We start from the raw sequence: 15,515 nt of genomic DNA, 5'->3' as shown, positions 1-15,515 counted from the left end.
GAAACAGCACGGGAGGGGAATATTGAGGAAACCTCTCCGAATGCTGCAGCCACGATCCAAACCAGCCCACCCTACGGCTGCTCTCAGAGGAAGAAAAATGACGTCAGGCTAAGAATTTGCTTACGGGTCTTCTGCGTCACGTCGTGGGGCATCTGACTGAATTGCGCCGGTCTTAGAGAGTGCAATAAATAGGTTTTACCACTAGAGAGCAGGCGGACACTTTTTTTGCGTCCGGCGCAGCAAGTCCGCTATAAATTTCTTCATTTTGCTCAGGGGAGGGGGAAATAAGTTGCCTTTTCAGCGGTGTTGGAGCTGGGACTGCTGCTGTGCATATTCTGGAGGAGTCCTCTGGCCACCAGATTCATTCCTCCTCGCTCCCATATGGTATCTGTCCTTGCGTGTTTCAAGTGGCCTTGCGCACGCTGGCTGGGCTGGATCCGGCCTCCGCAAGAAATCTTGTCCGGCCCGCGGCAGGAGACCATGCCAGATTTGAATCAAGGTCTGGCAGAAAGTTTTCCCGTGCTTCTACTAATGAGGAAAATGAAAAGGCGTTTTTAATTTGAAAGAAACTGAGCGATCCCACACTTTGGCGTTATTGCATCTTCAAAGTTTAAGGTCGCTCCCCCCACCCCATCCCAGGCGACCCATTTATTCAGCACCCTCCTGATTTGTTTGCACAACGTTTGCATTTATTGAGCATTGATTAGGATTTTCTTGTGGGCAGTTTATATGATCTCACCTTAAGCACACACTTTCCAGTTGGTTTCCTTGGCAGGTCGCTTCCAGATGACCCATTCATTGAAGCCTGATTTGTTTATGAATAAATTAGGCAGGTGGGGTGCTTCCAGACCATCCTTGTTTTCTGGTGGGATCCAATTGCATACAGTACTGGAAAATTCATGTTGTGCAAGGAGCACAACCTTAGCTGATTAAAATTCTTACCAATAAATCAGGTAAACATTGCAGCCCAAGTTACACTTTATTTTTTAACATTACCTGTAATCTCAGCCTTATAAATAAGCCCAAATAAGTTACTAGCCTACACATGTTTCTATCTAGCCTGCTAAGAGGCTAATGCCCATCTCTTCTTCCTGGCTACAGAGGAAGAGCCTTTCTCTAAAGCAGGCTGATAGAAGAGGGGCACAGCTTTGGAAGGGCCTTCTCTTCCTCCGCAGCCAGCATGGAAACCAAAATGGACTGGGGAAGGGAGAAAAGGGGAGATCCATCCTTACTCGCCACTCCTGCAAGGAAGTGCTACCAGACCTGCCCTATCTTTGAAAAACTTAAAAAGCTGGTGAGATGAAGTCAATGATAGGGGTTTTCCAGAAATGTTCAAATGGGAAAATTTTCTGGAAAGTGTTCCAAGAGTGTACATTACAAATAATAATAGTGAGATAGAATTTTTTCCAGTGGAAAATGATACCCTAAACTCCAGGACCTAGAGAGTGATCTAATTAGCCCAATAATTTAACTTGTAAACAAGCTAAAAATGTTGAAAACTTCTAAGCTTGCTGGATATACTGTACTTGCACTTGGCACCCACCCTACTAATGAACTCATGAAGCAAAAATATTTCCCACCGAAAAATAAAACTGGAAGATTTTCTGCCTCACGTCACTGGATGAAGTGTGTGGTGCGTGTATATGTATATCTGCATTTGAACTTTTGATCATCTATTATTCTAGGGCAATTATATTTTTCGAGTTTGTTTTTTAACAAAAAGAACAAGCACTTCCTTGGCTTCCAAAACAGTCCAATATGGGCATTTGCAGAGTGAATGAATACAACATTCAGAAAAGAGAGACCAAGAGCCTTCAGCCCCCACCCCCAGCATTATATTTTTAGCAGAGTCAAGGCAGGATATAAATTACTTGAATAAATGGCCAATGAGTGGAGGGGGCAGTAACTCCCAGTATGAGAGTAAAAGCATGCCCTCATTTTCATCTTTGAAATTTTGGAAGGTGTGGAAACTTGCCCACTAGACTACACTCTGTGGCCAGAGTAGAGGGCAGAGTCTGGGGAATGAGCTCATCTTGGCAAAACTCCACAGAACTGAACTAATTCCATGTTCCCTTAAACTGTGGTCAGGTTGCTGATTGGCTGCCCAGGCTGTCCGCCCTACCCCATCCCAAACTCTCCTTCCCTGACCGCTCCCCTGCCCTCTTTGCATTTGGCTTACATTTCCATTCTTCCCTCTCCCCAAATCCATGGGCTTCTGCCAAAGCATATGGGGGGCATGCAAGGAAGGCTTGGGACAGATGGGTCCCAAACTAAATATTATTTGTCTGTCTGGCTACATCCATCCCTGCTGGTGAAGGGGAAGAGATGCCTCTGCCCACCTCCGAGCAGGCCCAAGTTCAAACTGCAGACTTTGAACTCTCAAGCCCTCCAGCTCCTGGGCTTGCAAAGGCTGCTGCTCCCTGCCAGAACCCCCCTCCTGTGAAAATCCAGTGTGTTAATGCTGCTCACCAGGCCTTACTGAGTCACTTCCCGCCCCCATCACCTTGCACAAAGGAAATGCAAAACAGGGCCTTGTCAGCAGTTGCCCCAAGGCAATTGGAATGCCTCCCTAAAACAAGTGCATAAACATTTAGCTTTTCAGAGGCTAATGAAAGCCCTTTTGGATTTTAAAGGCATTGGGTTTGGGTGGAGGTTTTCAGTTATACAATTGACTTCCATTGTCAATGTTTTTAATTTTGTGCCTTTGAATTTACATTCTTATGAAGAGCCCTGTTGGAGCAGACCAAAGCCCCTATCTAATCCAGATTTCTCCTCTCAGAGTGGGCAAATGGGGTGCCTACAGGAAGCCCCAAAGCGGTGGTGTGATCCTGTTCCTCATCCCAGCAGTTGGTACTGAAAGGCACACTATGGTTAAGAGACACTGACAGCCTTCCCTTCCACAAATTCGGGTATTCTGTTTTTAATTATTTAGTGTAACTTTTAAAGGAAGTTTTCAAAGTAGCCTTGAGTATTTGGAAAGGCAGCAAATGAAGCAAAGAAATAAAGAGGGAAAGAAAGAATAAGGGATAATGGAAGGAAGGAAGGAAGGAAGGAAGGAAGGAAGGAAGGAAGGAAGGAAAGAAAGAAGGAAGGAGGGAAGGTTAGGTTAGGTTGGAGAGAGGAAAACAGACATTGGAGGCGTAAATGGCTTTGCCAGTGGTTCTGTACATCATTATGGATTCGCTGTAAAAAGCAACATGAACAAATTATGTCCATTTAGGAGAGAAAGAGCTAATAATGGAAATAACCCACATTTCTTGGAACAAAAAAGGATTGTCAGTGGATGTTGGCATCCCTCTCTCTGTTTAGCCTGGCTCAGACTTCCAAGTCCTGCTGGCGTCTCTCAAGCCTGACTTGCAAAATCTGCCTCGGCCTCCCCATCAGCCCTTCCGCCCTCCTGGCCCTCAGCCCAGGTCATGCCCTAGCCCAGTCAGCGCATGCCTTGAGGGTTTGCCTCCTTTCACATAGCTGTGGGAGTCACCCCCCACTTCCCCATTGCTACAGCACTTCTTTCTTTGGGTGACTCATTGATTTCACTCTTCCTTTCAAGATAGGGATTTTGGGAATAGCATATGTCCAGCAGTAAATCACTTTTCAGTTTTCTCAGGAGCTTGTTTTCCCAGTTTTCTTGGGATTTGTTAGGTAGTCTGCTCTGGATTTTTACTTTTATCTTTACATGAACTTAAAATAGCAATCCAGTAAGGAATATGAAATAAAAGAAATAAAAGGAGAAAAAAAGGGGGGGAAGGTACAAAACAAAACAAAAGGTTCACAGTCATTACCTTATAAAATAAAGTACATTCTCAAAAAACTTCACAGTGAACTAGACATTAAAACAAAAACTGACCAGATACATAGAGAATACAAGACAAATGCTATTAATACCATACAGTGGTACCTTGGTTCTCAAACATAATCCATTCCAGAAGTCTGTTCGACTTCCGAAAACGTTAGAAAACGAAGGCACGGCTTCCGATTGGCTGCAGGAGCTTCCTGCACTCAAGCGGAAGCTGCGCCGGACGTTCGGCTTCCGAAAAATGTTCGAAAACCGGAACACTTACTTCCGAGTTTTTGGTGTTTGGGAGCCGATTTGTTCGTCAACTAAACCGTTCGAGATCCAAGGTTCCACTGTATTTCATCAGCTCTGAATTTGTCATTCTGTTGCTGAACTTGGTCAGTTGCTTAACTTCCTCCCTTCCTTGATTTGATGATTTGTCACTAGGACTGAGATGCTCATTCAGGTGGCCTTCCCGTCTTGCTTCTGCAGAGATGTGAAAGACTGAACAGAATCCCATTGCCCTATCCTTCTTCCAGCCAGTTGTCAGAACAGGGAGAGCATAAAGCTGGAGAAAGACGTCTCTGTGTCAAGCCAAAAACAACCACACCTGTTTTCCTCTGTTCTACAAGATGCTTAAAAAACAAACAAGCCACACATGAGATATCAGAGGGTGCAGCAGGGATGGGCAGTGTTCAGAAAAGAAGCAGGTCTTTTCCACACACCCCTTTCCTGATTCCTAAGAACATAGTTAGGGCCACTGCTTTTTTTTTACTTCTGTCTGAAGACAATTACTGGTACTTAATATTTATTAAAAGCATTGTTGTTGTTTTAAAAAACCTGCACTTTAGCTGAAAAAAAGACACCCAGAGTGGCTTACAAAGATCAGTAGTAAAAAAAGTCACTACCCCTCAGGCTTGCAGTCTAAAAGACATGATACCCAAGGAAAAAGGGATGGGGAGGGAGGAGGGGGAAAGCAAGCTCTGTCACCAGTTCTTAAAGTTACAGATTCTGATAAAGACCAACTTGAATGCAAACAGTAGAGGCATTTTGATGTTATGGCTTCTGCCTAGGTGTCTCTTATTTTTTAATCACAAAGACATCACGGCTGACTATGAGCTCTGGTCTCCTGCCTTCTCTCCTCCCTGGTTGCATATGCACTGCCAACCCTCCCTGTTTACCAGGGACAGACCTTTTCTTTTTTTCCTTTGATGCCTGTCCCTGGTAAATCATTGCCCCTATTTTTGCCTTGGGGGCAGCTTTGTTAAAGTCTTGTTCCTGTGAATTGCCATGGTTCTCATTCTTCAGGCATCACCTTCCTTCCCAGGGTCTCTGGAAGTTACATTTCCAAGTAAGGAGTGGATGTGTCTTGTCTCTGGCGGCATATACACACCGTACTTTTAAAGCACATTCAAAGCACTTGATTTAACCCAAAGAACCCTGGGAACTGTAGTTTGTTAAGGGTGCTCAGATTTGTAGTTCGGCAATGGGTTAAGACCAGAGCTCCATGTAAAATTAAATGCTGCAGGTGCAATGCGCTGCACAACCTCCCACATCAGACCCAGTAGCTCCTGAGGAATATTTTGTGCTGCTATTATTGTTGCAGGTTGATCATGTCTTTCTCCTTAGCCCAAAGAAAAAAACTCGCTTTTTGACTTAGCGGAGGGCAGGCAATCGAAGAATGAGGAACTGCAGCAAATATAGAACAAGAACTTTCAGTACAGTGGTACCTCGGGTTACATATGCTTCAGGTTACAGACTCCGCTAACCCAGAAATATTACCTCAGGTTAAGAACTTTGCTTCAGGATGAGAACAGAAATCATGCAGCGGCGGCGCAGCTGAAGCAGGAGGCCCTATTAGCTAAAGTGGTGCTTCAGGTTAAGAACAGACCCCCAGAACGAATTAAGTACTTAACCTGAGGTACCACTGTAATGTGAAACCATGGACGGAGGTGGGCAGGTGAGAGCTCAGACCCTGTTCATGCGCCCAATGTTGCAGTCATGCTCCTGCTTTCATCCTGCCTGTCAAATGTCGGTGGGTCAATGTGTCTTCCAGTTCTGGCTTGGGAGTGAGCACAAACCATTGTTTGCCTGTTTGGACAAGGATTTGAAGTTGCCAATTGCTGAAATGCGTGAAGGGAAGAAGGAGGGGGCAGGAGGAGGGAACGTGCAAACTTGGCATGTTCCTGCCTTCTTGGTGGTGCTTGACTATAGACTTTACGGTGATATTTTTTTTAAGCTGCTTTTATCAAAGAGGAAAAGCACTCTTCAGATGCTTAGAAGACCTTTCTCCTTGGGGCCTTAAAAAAAAACCAACAACACGCACGCAACTGCTAATTTGTTCCAGTCGGGGAAAAGGCACACTTACACCTACTCAGAGGCAGCATAATAGAATTTTTTGAAAACAAAAGCTGGCGATGCTATTTGGATGGTGTGCAGCCCCACTACAAGGACACCAGGTGGAGCATTCCTGTAGAGCTGGTTGTTGATGGGGATGGAGTGGGGGGGAGGACAAGGTGGCAGGACACTTGATCTGTCCCAGGTGAGGCAGCTCCAGGCCTCCTTGTTTTCCTTCACTGCCTTCCTTTGTTCTCGGGCCCAGTCCATCTCCCTTGACAACGCGATCCTATCTGCCTGCGAAACTGGAACATGGGCACCGGTTGCACGCAGCAATGACCTACTAAGCGAGCTCCTGGCGGTGTTCTCTTCTCGCTCCCCCCTCCCCTCTGGCCTGTTCCAGCAGCGGGCGATGGTTTCAAGTAACCCTCCTCCGAGAACTCACCTGTATTGCGCCAGCTGTCCTCACCAGCATGTCAAGCCTGGCGAGGCCCAGCAGAACCACTGGGAGACATTTCACAGAGGGGCAGCCTTTCGGAGGAACTTGGGGTTAGGCTGTTGAGGGCTGAGGAGACACCTGGCTTCAAATCGCCCTTCAGCCGTGAAGCACCCACTGGGAGTCTTTGGGCCAGCTAGTCTCTCTTGGTCTAATCCTACCTCACAGGGTTGTTGTGAGGAGGAAAAAAATGAGGGGATGGGCAGAAGCAATGAATACTGGCCTGAGCTCCATGGAGGAAAGGCGGGATTATAAACAAATATGTTAAATCAGGAGTGGTGAAATCATCACCTCCTGTCTACTTTCCTGAAATATATCTCCTATCATCCCTGACTATTGAGCATGCTGGGTGAGACTAGTAGAAGACACGAGCCTAACAATATCTAAAGGTCCAGGGGTTCCTTAACCCAGGGGTTTTCAAGCAGTGTGCCGTGGCACCCTGGGGTCACTTGAATGATGGTCAGGGGTGCCGCGGGCAACACTGGCCTCTGTCCCTCTTTCCTTCCCTCTCTCTCCTCTGATGCCCTCTTGCATCTCTGCCTCCCAAAGGCTTATGCAGCTGTTTGTTGCAGTAGCCCTGTTGACCAGCTCCCCAGGCAAATGCTGCCTCTGGGGCTGGCCAGGGGGTGCTGGTTGCCAAAAGCTGAGGTGGCCTCGGAGTAAGCAAGCAAGCGGGTGAGGGAGCCCAGCCAGCCAGTCCGCCAGCCCTTGCTGTTGGGAATGGACAGACAAGTCCCAGACCCCTGTGGGGCAGTGTGAGGAGGCACCTCTCTTTGGAGCAGGGGAGGGGCAGCTCAGAGACCAGGGGCTGTGGCAGCGGCTGCCCGGAGGACTCCCAGGGAGAAGGGAGAGGAGGGGAGGCTGAGGGAACCCTCCACAAGGGAGGGTGTTCGAAAAAGGGTGAGAGGCTGACAGCTCTGCAGGCAAGGGGTGACATAACTGGGCTCCTGAGCCCCACAGGGGTGCCGCAGAAAGAATGTAGTTGGTCAAGGGAGCCGTAGACTCGAAACAGTTGAAAAACTCTGCCTTAACCCACTGCATTAAATAAATAAATTACATGCATCCATACATTTTTATTATCAATACTAATTGGACTTCTTCTTTTTTACCTAAGGAAAAGGCTGTAACTATTTCAATTACAAAAAACCCAACACATTCAGCTTTGGACATGTAGACTAGGAATACAGGAGAGAGTATCTCAGCACATATACAGAGTTCCTTTTGTTACTGAGTAGGTATTTCCTGCTGCCATATATATCACACATTGTGGCACAATAGGTCAGTGCATCTGGCTGTTAACCAGACGGTTGGTGGTTTGAGCCCACCCAGGGATGGCTGTGTGCAGGATTCATGCGTTGCTGGAGGTTGGATTGGATGATCCTTAGGGTCCCTTCCAACTCTGCAGTTCTATTATCTTCCAGGTCAGAGGGTGTATCTACTACGCGGAGTGTGAGGCAAGGGTTTTCTGCATGTTTTCGAAGCCTGTGCTCAGACCTGGGAGGTAAGCATTCACCCTAGTTTGTCAGAGTGTGTAGTCAAGTTGCAGCAGAAACCAAGCAAGAATCTTGTGGCACCTTTAGATTACTTGTGTGTGTGTGTGTGTGTGTGTGTTACGGTTTTGTGGACTACAGCCCACTTTATCAGATGCTCGAAGTGTTATCCTGAGTTGCAAACAGTGAGATCAGAAGGAAATGAAGTGCAGAAAGTACAGACAGTGGTAATTATGTTATTAGCAGTGACCATTCAAAAAAGAAAAGTAAATCAATTGTTGTTGATAACACAGACGTTCTGGCATTGGTAACGCAATTAACGAACACACACAGTGTAATAAAAACACAGGACATTTAGCATTGCTACTCCCATGCTGTGGAATTTCTTTTAGCAGAGATTTGGGAGGCATCCTCACTTTTGACTTTCAGGTGTCTCCTGACATGGGTGTTGCCAGGATTTTTGTTGGGGGGGAGGGGCAGGACTTTTGTTGAGGAGGGGCAGAATCTCAGTTAGCTATGTACTGTATTTTTATTGATGGGGGGGGGGAGCTGCCCCTCATGCCCCCCCCTTGGCTATGCCATTGCTTCCTGAATATTTTTTTATGCTGACAGGCCTTTGCAGCTATTTAATTATTATTTTTTATTATCCAGTTGGAATATTGATTATCTGTATTTTTATTTTTGCTTCATGCAAAGTCATTTACCCTCCCTGTCCTGTCCAGATGGGGGTGTAACCTGGGCCACCAGCCAAAGGTGATGGAAGGCACTCCAGGCCACTGAGACCACCTGAGCCTCAAACAACCACAAAGGATTCAGGTGTACCCCCAAGCTATGTACCCGCTCCTTCAGAGGGAGTGTAACCCCATTCAGAGCAGACAATCTACCAACCATCTGCCCCACTTTTTATCTGTAAAATGTGGGCATGTTTATCTTTTCCTTTGAGGAGATTCTCAGAGTAGCCTGGTGACTCCTGAATTCTGTGATGGCCTGTCAGTTTGAGCCTGCTCTAGCACCTACTATAGATTGGAAGCAGGGAGCTCCAGGGGGCTCTGCTATGTTGTTCCAGATTAGTGGTGGAGAAGCTGTGTGGCCCTCCAGGTGTCGGTTTATTGTTCAACTTAAAGGTAAAGGGACCCCTGACCGTTAAGCCCAGTCGCGGACGACTCTGGGGTTGCGGTGCTCATCTCGCTTTACTGGCCGAGGGAGCCGGTGTTTGTCCGCAGACAGTTTTTCCGGGTCATGTAGCCAGCATGACTAAGCCGCTTCTGGTGAAACCAGAGCAGCGCACAGAAACGCCGTTTACCTTCCTGCCAGAGCGGTACCTATTTATCTACTTGCACTTGACGTGCTTTCGAACTGCTAGGTTGGCAGGAGCAGGGACTGAGCAACGGGAGCTCACCCCGTCGCGGGGATTTGAACCGCTGACCTTCTGATCAGCAAGCCCTAGGCTCTGTGGTTTAGACCACAGCGCCACCCACATCCCATTGTTCAACTTACTTACATATTAAATTCATATCCCACCATTTCTCCCAAAGGAGCCCAGGGCAGCAAACAGCAAGAGATAAAGCATTAAAAAATAAAATAAAATAAAATAATGCCAACACAGATGCAGAGCAAGAAAGATCTCAACTTAAAAGCCTTGTTGGAAGATGGTCTTCAATAGGCACAAAAAAGACAACAGAGACAATACCTGCCTTAATATTCAAGGGGAGGGAATTCCAAAGGGCAGATGCCACCACACTAAAGGCCCAGTTCCTATATTGTGTAGAAATGTCCTCCTGATAAGATGGCACCTGCAGAGCACAGTGATTCAGTAGTTAAGAGAGGATACGATCTTTCGGGTGTTCCCAGCCAGCATCGATGATGGTCAGGGATCATAGGGGTTGTAGCCCAGCTGCATGTGGAAGCCACAGATTCCTTTGCCTGTTGCAGAAAAGAGTAATCTCTCGTTTGGAGGGAAACCGCTATGCTAAGGTTACAAACTGTTTGAAAATGCACTGGGCAAAATAAATTGTCCATGGTTACTGTTTTTTAAAAATTCCTTCTTATCAACTGCGGTTGCCACATTATCAATCTCCTTCAGAGTTATGTGTGCTTAAGCTGCTCTTTATCAGGCTTTGATAACATGACTTGTTTTTGACCTGGAGACAAAAGAACCCCTTTAGACCGCCTAATCCTGTTAGTTTCTTGCCTTGAACCAAGCGTGCTGTGGATGTTTACTACTATTAGTAGTAGATACTATGTATTAGTATCATTAGTAGTCTACTAAAGATAATTTATTATTTATATGCCGCCCATCTGAATGGGTTACTCCAGCCACCCTAGTTTTCCATTGTTTTTGGACCTTGGAGTGGTACTGACTTTTAATTTTAAAATGTTGTTTTTTAAAAACAACAACACAGCTGTTTATTTTGATTTCACTTTTGTTTAGATACAAATGGTATTTTTGCTTGTTTTACTGCATATGACTTCCTTCAATGTTTTTAATTAAAATGAAAATGAAAACATGATTTTGTAGGGATTTTAGCATACATGTGGATACTTCCTCTCCTACCTGAATATGAATGCTTTGAAGTGCTCTGTATTACTATATTTGTCTCACTGCTATTTACCTCTCAGGATTATTTTAAGGAGATCTTATTGGTCTAATCAGAAATAAAAACCAGGCATAAAATTGTTTTCCTATCATAGCTTCAAAAGGCCACCAAAATTATTTTGATGCCAGTGTTGTGGACTGCTAACTGGATTGCTGTTATTTTCTAGAGTTAACATGCATTGTTGCGTTTTGCATTATTGTCGGGCTACCTTTCCATGCAATAAATGTTGTAGGCCCAAAGTCACTTAGCTGCGTAAGGCCCTGCATACATTACCAGCTCAAAGCGCAACTAAGGTGGAATCTACACACATATTAAAAACGCTGTGAAAATGCTTTTTTAAAAAAAAGTTTTGAAAAATACACTGAATTCGGCATAGCTCACTGTCACCATCTAGTGTCACATTTGTACATTGCTCTTTACAACACATTTAAAAACATTTTATTTGCAGTTGTAAAGCTGAGTCCTAGGTCATTCTTTTTATTAATTCAGATCAAAGCAGTGCATCATACAAAATGACAGGAGGGGTGTGGATTATGGTTATCATCGTGTGTACTGCACACCGCTTTCCAAAACAGTGGTGGGAGCACACTGGATGCGGAGTAAACAGAGGAGCCAACCCAGCCTGAGTCCCACCCCAAGGGTTTTACTGGAGCAAACTTGCTTAGGATTGGGTTTGAAACAGCTTTGTTATGGCAACAAGTGAAAGGAGGCTACGCACAAATGCTGATTATTTCTGGCATCTGTATCCCATCCTCCCTCCAGAGAGCTTAGAGTGGCCTACGTGGCTGTGTTCCCCATTTTCACATGAAGTTAGGCTGATACTGAGTGACTTGCCCTGTTTCGTCCCTTGAACATCACAACTTGAGCCCTGTTTAGGGAAGTTTTTAATGTTTGAAGTTTTATTCTGTTTTTAATGTTCTGTTGAAAACCGCCCAGAATGGCTGGGGAAACCCAGCCAGATGGGCAGGGTAGAAAGAATAAATTATTATTATTATTATTATTATTATTATTATTATTATTATTAGGATTTGAACTTGGCTCTCCCCACTCAAGTTCACAGGGTCTCAATTGCAAAGTTATACCCTTGCTATTCACCCACACCTCAGATGGGAAACCTTTGGCTCCCCAGGTTACAATACCCATTGCCCTTGAAGATTGGCCGTTTCGCCTGGGGATGATGGGAGCTGGAATCCAAAAACATTTGGTGGGCAACACGTTTCCCCCACCACTGACCCCCACCACCCTGGAGGGAGCTGCATTTGTGCAATGGGTATGATATGGGATGGGCACCTAACTAGGCACCCTTTCCATCATCATCGTCGTCGTCATCATTATTATTAATCATTATTATTAAATATATTGCATATTCATATTCTTTCATGATGCTGCAGAGTGAAGTTGGCTGGCACAGGGAATATCTGATAGGTTCCACTTCTCTGTGCCTCTTGAATTCAACCACAGAAACTCCCTTTCTCGCTTGATCACTCGCTCTTTCTCTTTCCCCCCACCTCCCTCCTTCTCTCCACCTCTGCTTGTTTTTCTCAGCCTTCTCCTCCCCTCCCACCCTTTCCCCTCTAGAACGGGCAGCTTCCCAACTCGCCAACAGAAAATAAAGAAATATTCAAACTCTCTCCTCGACACCACCACCCATTCTGTCGTTACCATGGAACCCCCAATGCCCTTCTCGGCTTGGGCTGCCTGCTCCTCCCACCCACCTGTTGGGGGTTCATATAACCCGCCCCTCCCTGTCCCTAAGCACGGGCTCCCACGGGATCCTTCTAGACAACAGCAGGTACCTGTGAAGGAGAGCAAATTCAATAACAAGCAGCCTGCCGAAACCAGGGAGGGGAAGAGAAGACGGAGGATCTGTCCAGCTCCCACCATCGCTAGCAGCTTCTTCCTGGGCCTCTTTCCTTTGCTGGTTCCACCGTACCTGTCTGCCTTTGGTCCGGCCAAGCTCATAAAAGTGACGCCCCACGGACAGGTATCCCTGGACGACTCCACATCACAGACCATCTCTTGGATGCTGTTGACTGCCATCTTCCAGGCTGGCATCCCCAGTCGCAGGTAACACAAGAAGGCCTCTTTTGTAGCCGTGTCGTCAACCGGTCCGATAAAGAGACTCGGTTTTGCAGAGGAGCCTCATCAGAAACCCTCCTCCTGGGCCCACAAGTCACTGGAATATCCTTCCAGGACTTACTGTCTGAAGCTGCTCTTTGGGGAAATACGTTATCTCCCATTGCAGCATCCTTCACTCTGAAGATCGTGTGTCTTTGAATTCTCACCCACATTGATCCCTGTAAAAGACAGCCTGCCCTCGGACACTGCCGCCCGGTAAAACGTGCGTTCCCCGACCCTCCCAGAGGGTGGCGGAAGAAGGAGTACGTGTCTTGCAGCAGGCTAAGAAAGCGAGTCTCCGCTCACAATGTCCTCCGCAGGGCTGGAGATCTTGGCCATGGGCCTGTGCATTGTTGGTTGGATAGGGGCCATCATCGCTTGCGCCTTGCCCATGTGGAGGGTCACCGCGTTTATCGGGAACAACATTGTCGTGGCGCAGATCATCTGGGAGGGGCTGTGGATGAACTGCATTGTGCAGAGCACCGGGCAGATGCAGTGCAAGATCTACGACTCCATGCTGGCCCTTTCGCAGGACGTCCAAGCCGCCCGGGCCCTCATGGTCGTCTCTGTGCTGCTGGCCATCCTGGCACTGCTGGTGGGCATCGTGGGAGCCAAGTGCACCAACTGCGTGGAGGACGAGGGGGCCAAGGCACGCATCGTCATCACCTCGGGGGCACTCTTCATCATCTCGGGTCTCCTGACCCTCATCCCGGTGTGCTGGTCAGCCAACTCTATAATCCGCGACTTCTACAACCCAATGGTGGTCGAGGCCTTGAAAAGGGAGCTGGGGGCCGCCCTCTATGTTGGCTGGGCAGCTTCCGCACTGCTGCTGCTCGGAGGGTCTCTTCTATGTTGCTCCTGCCCGCCGCGGGAAGACCGCTACCCAGCCCGCATTGGGTACTCCGTCCCGGCAAGATCCACTGCGCCTCCAGGCAGTGGGATTGACAAGAGGGACTATGTATGAAGAGCTGGTTGAGGGGAGGGTAGACTTGCCAGATGTTGCTAGGCCCAAACCCTGACAGGAGTTACTGGCCCAAGGACTTTTTCAGTGGGGAAAATGGGACAAAGCCAATCGGTATGGGTTGAGCCGTGATATCTGGCAATTCTCAGTTGCATGCACATGCACAGGTGTATGTGTGAGACCATGAGCGGGTGGGAGATTAGGGGCAAACATGAACAAATAAACGGATATGTGAGAGAATGAACAAACAATTAGGAAAGAGATGAGTGGGGCAGCAAACACAACTGGAATGCAGAAACTGTACCTGAGGAGGCTGAGCAAATGAGAGCAGGGAGATGGGACAAGGATAATACGGGCCAAGTTAATGGCTAAGCCAGCAAATGATTGTTTGGGAACGGAGGCATAGGGGCAGATAAGCGAGAGAACGGAGAGGCACTTGTGAACAAACAAAACGCAGGCAGAAACATGAGAAGAGCCAGGGAAATTAAATATGAAAGAAAGAGGAAACACTGAGGAGGACTGTCTGTCTTGTTATAAAGCAGCTCTGCTGCAAGAACCAGCTCATGCGAAAAAGTTTTGTCAAGAACAAAAAGTGAGGGGGAAACGGAGAGTGAGAGAACAAGTGGTTTTTAATATTGGAAATGGCGAATGGATGCTGACATGGCTGAAACAAAAGAGGGAATTAACGGGGTGAGGTTTGAGGGTGGAAATGAAACTAATCAAAGGAGAAATGGGCAGGGTAAGCAAGCCTACCCAAACCTGGCATATCAAGAACAAAGAGACCACAAGGGATGTGGAGAATGGAGGCAAGGCACGACTTCCTCACAAGGCTTGTGTGAGCATGGCAGAATAAAATGGGAAGTGATGAACAAGAGCCTTGGTTCGGTGAGTGCAGGGGGGCTAGGCAGGATGTGGCAGGAGACCCTGACCCTCTTTTGCCTTGGACTGGTGCTATTTGCTTGCTGGTTAATAATTTGTCAAGGCTTTGGCTACTCCTAGAGGCCTAGACAAACAGATGAGGATGTTTTGCCCCTGTTGCTCCCTACCACAGCCTGCCTCAGACAGTGCAAGGAGGAAATCTATGTCTCTCTCACACACCCAAATGCATTAGGCTCCCCTCCGCTCAAAGAGTTGGGAAGAGAACCCAGGTGTTCTGGCTTCCACCCCCCTCTGTTATTGGAATGGGGGTGGGAAACAGGATTCTCAGCCCTGCCCCCCTTTTTCCCTTCAGAAGTTTCCTAAGGAAAGGGTGGGGTGGGGGGACTTCCTGAGGTAATTCTTTTCCCTTGAGCAAGAAGGGGTCAAATGGGACTCCCTTTTGTGATCACTCCCTCCCAGAGGTCTGTGTGGTGTTACTGAAAACTGTATTATTCAGATAAAAAAGATACATGTTTGTAACCTATCTGTCTCTGGTCTTATTTTTGGGGTGAGGAAAGGGGACTGCAGACCTTTTGGAAAGTGAGAGCAAAGCTTAATTACAAAGGGAGGGGAGGGGGGACACAGAAACAAATGTGGGGAGGATGGTAGTGAATATATTGAAAATATATTGAAAAGTGCTTCATTTGTAATAGGTGGAGTGTGTCAGGAGTTTGTGCATATAACACATCACTCAGTCTGACATAGAAGCTCTAAGTTTCCCTGTTTGGGGACTATTTCTGAGGAAAGGCACTCTGTATAAGCTCAGGAGGACTCTTCTTCACCGCTTCATTTACTCATGCCCTGCCATTTAAGGTGGTTCCTT

The 15,515-nt window shown here is 46.9% G+C and overlaps 1 protein-coding gene across 1 annotated transcript; it reads left to right on the top strand.

The window, feature by feature from the left end:
* The first annotated feature begins 12,441 nt into the window (after window positions 1-12,441).
* LOC308461627 (claudin-9-like) lies at window positions 12,442-15,172 on the top strand. Its single transcript, XM_080978690.1, has one exon. It carries the CDS (start codon window positions 13,121-13,123, stop codon window positions 13,775-13,777), a length of 657 nt encoding a protein of 218 aa, XP_080834816.1. The 5' UTR covers window positions 12,442-13,120; the 3' UTR covers window positions 13,778-15,172.
* Window positions 15,173-15,515: the final 343 nt, after the last annotated feature.

This window comes from Podarcis pityusensis, assembly GCF_964106645.2.
Source record: "Podarcis pityusensis genome assembly, chromosome: 13".
Lineage (NCBI taxonomy): Eukaryota > Metazoa > Chordata > Lepidosauria > Squamata > Lacertidae > Podarcis > Podarcis pityusensis.
The sequence above is the reverse complement of the archived record's forward strand: the minus strand, read 5'-3'. Positions and strand labels throughout refer to the sequence as shown.

Bases quoted from the DNA above. Each gene is read 5' to 3' on its own strand.
- LOC308461627 (XM_080978690.1), top strand. From the start codon at position 13,121: ATGTCCTCCGCAGGGCTGGAGATCTTGGCCATGGGCCTGTGCATTGTT.